This window comes from Pundamilia nyererei, unplaced genomic scaffold, assembly GCF_000239375.1.
Source record: "Pundamilia nyererei isolate P.nyererei 1_Seehausen unplaced genomic scaffold, PunNye1.0 scaffold00388, whole genome shotgun sequence".
In the NCBI taxonomy this organism is placed as follows: Eukaryota; Metazoa; Chordata; class Actinopteri; order Cichliformes; family Cichlidae; genus Pundamilia; species Pundamilia nyererei.
In genome coordinates this window covers 106,440-114,029 of record NW_005187789.1, presented here as the reverse complement: position 1 = coordinate 114,029, position 7,590 = coordinate 106,440, and the positions used below count along the sequence as shown (strand labels likewise).

At 43.7% G+C, this 7,590-nt stretch overlaps 1 protein-coding gene across 1 annotated transcript in view; it reads right to left on the bottom strand.

Moving 5' to 3' along the window:
* gfra2b (GDNF family receptor alpha 2b) overlaps window positions 1-7,590 on the bottom strand; it is a 146,674-nt gene that overhangs the window by 33,538 nt on the left and 105,546 nt on the right. The window contains exon 5 of the mRNA XM_005752884.1: window positions 4,610-4,797. Coding sequence (XP_005752941.1) covers window positions 4,610-4,797 — 188 coding nt within the window. The remainder of the gene's footprint in view (window positions 1-4,609; window positions 4,798-7,590) is intronic.

Below are 7,590 nucleotides of genomic sequence, written 5' to 3'. Positions count from 1 at the left end.
GGGGGTGTTGTGGGGACATTTATTTGGATTTTTGCCTTCTGGCTTTCAGGTTCTTTTGGTGGTCTTACTCCAACTCCCACTCACTGATGTATCTGCTGCTTCTCCATAGGTCACACTTAGACACCGAAACCACAGAAACCTCCTGCTGCTGTCACCGAGAGGAGCTTGTAAAAACCTGGGAGCTGTCTGCAGGGGCAAAGGATCATCTAAATACTCCACCAATAACCACGTCATGACTTTCGGGCCATGCCGCGCCCACCCAACAGCTGACATAACCTCTCCATATGTGGGCAACCCAACATGAGCCACTGCCCGAACTGGACTCTGGACTTCTCTGCCAGGTTTCTCAGTGAGTCCTAAAAGCAGCCCAGGTTAGGTCCCGAGGAGTCATCGAGGAGTTGAGTTGCTGAATCAGCTGATTGAAGAGTGGAGGAGCTTTCCTGCATCATATGTTGGAAATACACATTCTTAAAAACAACCTTTGCACATGTGGGAGCAATAAGAGCATCAATCTATCACCTTCACAGGTTCTTCACAGTGAAGAGATCCAGCCTGCTGTGGAGGAGCATTGCTGCTGCTGAAGCAACAAGCAACTTTTGATGGGAAGAGAGCTCAGCCCAGCAGGCAGGTCAGCTGTTTACATGCTTCTCTCTAAGCATGCTCAACTTGCTGAACTGATACCCACATGGAGGACAGAATATGTGACTGAAAGCTGACAGCAGGACGGATAGAGACGGTAAACCTCGGAAAACTGGCAGAACAACCTCGGGATGAGTTCTCTCCGGCCACCGTGTGAGAATTAAATATGCCACTGGTGCACTAACAAAGGATCTCAGTTCAACCTTCAGGTGTTAGCACCTTTCCTCGAGATTACCAAACCGTCCCACCCGCATCGCTGTTTGTTTCATCCAGATGGTTTGAGGTCTGGATTCTGGGAATACCTTTAGCTTGGAGCCCCTTCTGGGGATTTTAAAGGTTGCCTGGCATTTACATGTAAACAGCCAAGTGACTTCAATGTGAGTCACTGTGATTCTTACACCTGCTTCAGAGGTTTTCCTCTGTATTTCTATATTTCCTGTATATTTCGGACTATAAGGCACTTAAAATTCTTTAATTTTCTCAAAAATCGACAGTGCGCCTTATGTATGAATTCTGGTTGAGCTTACTGACCTCAAACCGATTTTTTGTGGTACACGACACTCAAAAATCTGCTTCAACATAATATTATGGTGTGATTATAAGGACCCCAAAATGGCACCTTTTAAGAGACATGCTTACGGGCCGAAATCGCCCACCTGTCAAACTCAAGACACTGAAGATCGAGAATTTGATGGATTTCTGGACGAAGAATGAACTGAAAAAGTGAGTGTTTTGTTCTGTATTTTATGTGTTACAACTGAACAATGTTGAGAGTTATCGTATATGAGTTGATTAAAGTTTGAATTATGTAACAGTTTTGTTTTGCTTAATGCACCTTATAATCCGGTGCGCCTTCTGTAACAAAATAGACCCGTTCATTGATATTGTGCCTTATAATCCGGTACGCCGTATAGTCCAAAAACTACGGTACATTATCAGTTGTAATCACACATAAATAAATCCAGGACCAGGACAAGAGTGGGAGAAGATCGACACAAGGACCCTCTGGCTGTTTGCTGACCACTGTTTCATTATCAGCTCATTTTAAAAAAAGACCTGATCTCCTCTTTAAAGGCTGAAACTGAAGTCCACATGAAGAGGTGGTTGCATGAATCTTATCTGGACCAAAGCTTCACTTTGTTCACTTTACTGTTTCACCATAGGCACCAAGTGTACTAGGGCTGGCATCTGGAACAATACACAGCTAAAAATGTCATATTAAATTAAAATGTAATATATTTCCAAAGCATAAAGAGTACTTTATGAAACGTACCTGTACATAACGTTAACCTTCATGTCACAGAGCTTGAATTTCCACCAAACCGCACCAGCGGAGCTCAGGCTGCACTCCCGGTCATCAGATACATGCACGAAACAAACGTTTGACCTTTGAACTGCACCCCGACACTAACACAGAACCAGTGAAAGGACGCTAGCAGTCACAGTGATTGAGTGGTTCTGTCTGCTCGAGCAAGTAAGCAGCCTTGGTATTAGCATTCAGAACTACCTGAAAACAATCCAGGGCAGATTTACTAGTTGAGGAAAACAGCGATCGACAGAAATCCATACAGGACAAGACTGAGTACATCAACTTACACCATCTTACACCCCAAAAATCCCTCCATAAGCTTCAACTGGTTCAAAACTCTGCTGTTCGCATTATTATCAGAATCCCCTCCTACCAGCACATCACCCCTGTTCTTCAGGAACTTCACTGGCTCCCAGTGAAATTCAGGATAATATACAAACTTCTTCTGCTCACCTTCAAGACCCTTCATAACCTTGCTCCTCCTTACCTTTTTGATCTGTTAAGCACTACCTACCCGCTACTACTGCCCACTCACTTTGATCTTCTTCTTCTTCTTCTTCTTCTTCTATCTCGTGCCTTCTTTCCACCTCACCACAGTGGGAAGGAGAGCTTTCAGCTGCTCTACTCCCAGGCTGTGGAGCTCTCTACCCCCAGATTTAAGAAACATTGATTTCCTCCCCCTGTTTAAATCTTTAACTCAAAACCTATCTGTTCAAATCTGAATATTCACTGTGAACCCACTGTTTGTTTTTGTTTTTATTGTCCTTCATTTAGTCATTTCTAGTATATGTTTTATTCTATTGTTAAGTGTCCTTGGGTGTCTTGAAAGGCGCTTTTAAAATAATTTAAATAATAATAATAATAATAATAATAATAATTATTATTATTATTATTATTATTATTATTATTTTATACTTATTATTTTATACTTATTATTATTAATAATTATTATTATTATCACTATTGTTAATATCTATAGAAACTATATACCCTGGCAGCAGTCAGGCGGCCCGTTAGCATCAATAATAACCCGATCGATATATCAATGACTGATAAACATGTGTCAGAGTTGACTGTATGTCCACTGTGTTCGCTCATTATCTTCGTGCCGCTGTGACGGCTCGCCCTACTCTAACTTCAAGTTCCTCTTCATGTTGTAAGCCTGACTCATGCAGGTAATCAGTCCTTGTTACAGATGTCTGTGTTTATTTGTATGAAACATCTGGAAACATCGGCCTCACTGTGTGACTGCACATCTGATATTTCTGTTTCTCTGCTGAAGCAGCTTCATCACTCAAAACCACGAAGAGACAGCATGTGCTCACTTTAATCAGACGAGTCCATCAAGTGCTTAACCTCCACCCTCAAGGCTGAGTGTGCACACACACATACACACTAACACACACATACACACTAACACACACACTCCCCACTCATACATGAATAAGCTTGATGAGATGAGTCTGACCTCAACTCTGTGCTGAATGTATGAAGGTGCTGGAAGGAAACAGTTTGAATCATTAAATGATGGCAGTGAGCTCTGTGAACTCAGCCTCAACGGCCAGGCTGAACCAATGAAAATGCTGAAAATGTGTAGCAGGAAATAAAAAACCAAACAGGGACTGACGGACTGAAGGTGGCGATAAAACTGACCTACAGGAACAGGAGGCCTGATTCCAGCCTGAGATCTTCTCCCAGAGCTCGACTAACAGGTTCAGGTTCAAATGGTCATCAATCCAAACAAAGCTCTCGGATATTAATAAAATGACTGACCTGTAGTCTATGAAGAACATCCTCACGTAGCTCTTCCTGTTCTCCAGATGGCTCAGCACTCTCTGTGAAGGGCGATGGACCGATTTGCTCTGTAAGCAAACTACTACCCCTCCGTGGAGGGAGGGGGGTAAAGAGTCTCTGATGTACAGTTTTCGTCATATTTTCTCACCACTCTGGCTCTTTTCTTCTCACATTTTCATATTTGGAACTTTATTATATTAAGATAAACTTGATTTTTCTAACTGAGGGACAGGAACATATGCACTGTGAGTGCTTTTGAGGTGATGATGAGATTAAGCTTGACTGTCTTCAGATGCAGCTACTTCAATGGAGAAGCATAAATCCAGATGTTTAGAAGACCCGACCTGCACATGTGGAAAAATAGAGATTTCTTCTGTTTCAGAGTGTAAATATTTCCTGCAGCTGTGGGTTTGAAACTGTGCATAGCGTTATTTCTGATGATTCCTCTAAGTGTGTGGCACCTTTGCAGTATCAGTCACATGACCTAGCAGCTCTGTCTCAGGTCAGGTGCTGCCTCCATCAGTGGATTCAGCTCATACTCACGCAGATAAAAAAAAAAAACATCCAATCATGTGTGAGCATTTTCCCGGCAGTGCTTCCTTCTCAAGGACGCCTGGCCTGTAGTCGCTAAAGGGGGCAGGTGTGTGCGTGTGTGTGTGTGTGTGTGAAATGCTGACTGGCCCACTTTGAGCCTCTCTCACCTTTAAAGCCGGTGCTTACCAATCAAATGTGTAATTTGCACCTGTGAGTCTATGAGATTTCTCCCCATTAAGCTCATGAGCTGCTGATTTTATTGATTAGCTCCTCCTCTGGCTTGGCGGAAATCATGCTGAGGAGCCCTAACGAGGCCTAACAAGGGTGGCTCACCTGCACAGGGCGTCCGAGCGGCAGGTGCGCCGCAGCTCCAGACAGCTGGCTTTGTGCCTCTCCTGGTGTGAGCAGGACGGGACAATGGTGCGACGGCGACGCTCAGCACACGCCTGGTCCGGGCACGAGCAGAACAGCAGGGGGTAGCTCAGCTCCCATGACACCCGCTCGAAAAACTGTCGCAGGGCCTGAAACACACGACGCGAAGAAAAAGGTAAACAAGACGAGGAATGTGGTACAGGTGATTGAGTGCAGCGAAAAAGCTAAAAGCACTAAACTATTATTCCTTAATATGAGAAAAAGAAGCCTGCATTAACAGTATAGCACAGCCTGTTAAATAATAATATCACTTTCCTAAGTGCCGAGGGAGACAACCGCCTGGCCGGGACTGGTGTCTGCATTTATCTGGAATATAAACTAGGAATTCCCAAATTAGGAAAAAATATCTGGAAAGAGAAAAGTGGCAAAGTGGTCTGTTTCACTGAGGAGGGATCTGCAGCATCACTGGTCCCTTTGATTTAATCCTCACTAGCTTTACAACAAACCAGTGAGACTGGTGTCCACAGGTATCCACATGGTCGGGATGCTGAGTAAAATGTTAAAAAGAAATCTGAATGATTCAAAATGAGCTTAGATTTTTATTAAAACTGAATTTCCTCAGTTTAAACACGTGACAGGTTTTCTGTTTTATACTGAGAATAAATTCTAGATTTCTGAGATCACTGCATTCTCTATTTATTCACGTTTAATTCAGCATGAAAACTTTGTCAGGATTGGGGTTGTACACGGATAAAAGTTGTTCATGTCACACCTGCAGGAGGCCCTCAGCGTGAACCTCCTGGCACACAGCTTCTGTGCTGATGTTAATGCTGAAGGAGATCTGGAGCGCCGCAGTGACCCCAGTACTAACATAGCGTTCCACACATCTCACGGGTCTGAAACATCTGGGCTCAAAGATCAATAGGTCTAAATGTTTTTGTTAGAATCCCGGTGAAGGCCTAAACTTCTTTGGATGCAGCTCATTTGTTTTGCTTGTTAGACTTGTCAGAATTGTTTGCGGCTAGGGATGGGTACCGGTTCTGACATAAACGGTAGTAACCAGACCGAAAAGCAGCGCACATTTCGATGCTTTTTTTCCCCTGAGATGTCATACACTTCAGATTCTAGCCAATCATTTTACCTTTGCAAGCGTAGTAGGCGGGCCCAGGTACGTACGTTCTTTTAGAGCAGAGCTACAGATTAAAAATGCCCAAGGTAGGGTTTTTTTTTTATACAGCTTGTGAACTCACTGTCTGACCCATACTCCGGAACAGTAGGAGGCGGTAATGCTCCTTTACGTTGGTTGCCAACCGCTGTTAAACACAAAGAAGAAGAAGAAGAAAATGCCAGAGGCGAAGCGGTCAAAAGTCTGGCTGTACTTCACAGCAAAAGATGCAAACTCAGCAGCCTGCAACAAGTGCTTTAAGCTGATACTGTGCAAAGGAGGTAACTCCTCGAATCTGATGAAACACCTGGCGACGTATAGCATTTTGTTAAAAGCAGAGAAATGCACCGTATTTGATAGCTTGCTGCGAGACCTCACATCGAGCACATCTACTGCGGGTGTGGTGCCTGTTATCAGACCGGAGTTAGCAACATCCCCCAAAAACCCGAATAGGAGAGTCCTGGCCCCTAGCCCTGCCAGTGTAGCAGAAATCATGATGGATGATGATGCAGCAGCAGCCGTTCTTCTCTGCGTGAGTAGCTTAATGTTGTTCGTGTGCAAGCTAACCACGTTATTAAATTAATGCATGTAAGGTGAACTAGCAAACACCGTTGTAGTTCCATACGGCTGTCTTCTTGTTTGATGGCAGATACTCCCTTCACCCTGGCCAAAAAGGCTAAAATGACCAAAGGAAAAGTGGGAAACAGCTAAACATGAGAGGTTTTTGGACAAAGTTTGTGTTTTTTTTCCATTGTTTAAGCACTGCTTGCAACTAAGAATGATACCCTATAGCTGCAGAAAAGGCTAACATTGTTATCTTTTTACAAAAAAAACTGCTAAACATGAGAGGTTTTTGGACAAAGTTTGTGTTCTCCATTCTTTAAGCACCGTCACCGTTTCAAAAGTACCGGTTTGGTACTGGTATCGGATAAAACCTAAACGATACCCATCCCTAATTGCGGCATCATTTGAAGACATAAACTGTAGATAAAAGATGGACTTTGCCTGCAGTCTTTCTCATGTCCATCAGGGGGTGATTCCTCAGGTCTGACTGGATAGAAGTCTGTTCGAGAAGTCTGAGCGTCCTGTTCAACTGGTCTCTGAGCTCAGTTAACTGTTTCCTGTCAGGTGTGACTGAATCAAACAGGATGTTACCTTTTGCATTATTATAATTGCAGGGTCGTGACCTGAGGCAATACTGAAGCCAAAACCTGACGAGTCTAGAATTACTTCAGCTGTGATGTTTCCTGACACGCTCAGAGAGGCTGCTCTGGATCCTCACAGTAAAATCTGCTGCACTGAATCTGTGTTTGAGCATCTTCAGTGTCACTGACTCACAGTTGGTAAAAACTCCTCACTACTCTGAGCCGGGAGCAAAACTGGCAGTTTTTCTGCAGGTGTTTGGCTGTGGCCCGGTGATGAGGACACACAGACTTATTGGATTTTCCCAGGAGTCTGTGATCCATGGAGCCCAGGGGTGTTCATCTCAGCCTCGGAGCTGTGGAGCTGAATTTAGATGCTTTCTCAGGTGAAATATAACTGTATTAAAAAAGCATTTTAAATGCTGCACTTTTACTTGACTATTTTTAAAGATTTTATTCCAACAAACAGTTTGTGTAATTCTGCCACTGACGTAAAAGTGAAACCGAGGAGGAGGAACTTGAAACGTTAATAACCTTTTAGCCTTTAGAAAGCTTTTAGCATCACAGCCTGCGCAGCGCTGATACCATAACACCAGCTCTGCAGTCCAGGCGCTGTCACATCATCACCATCATCA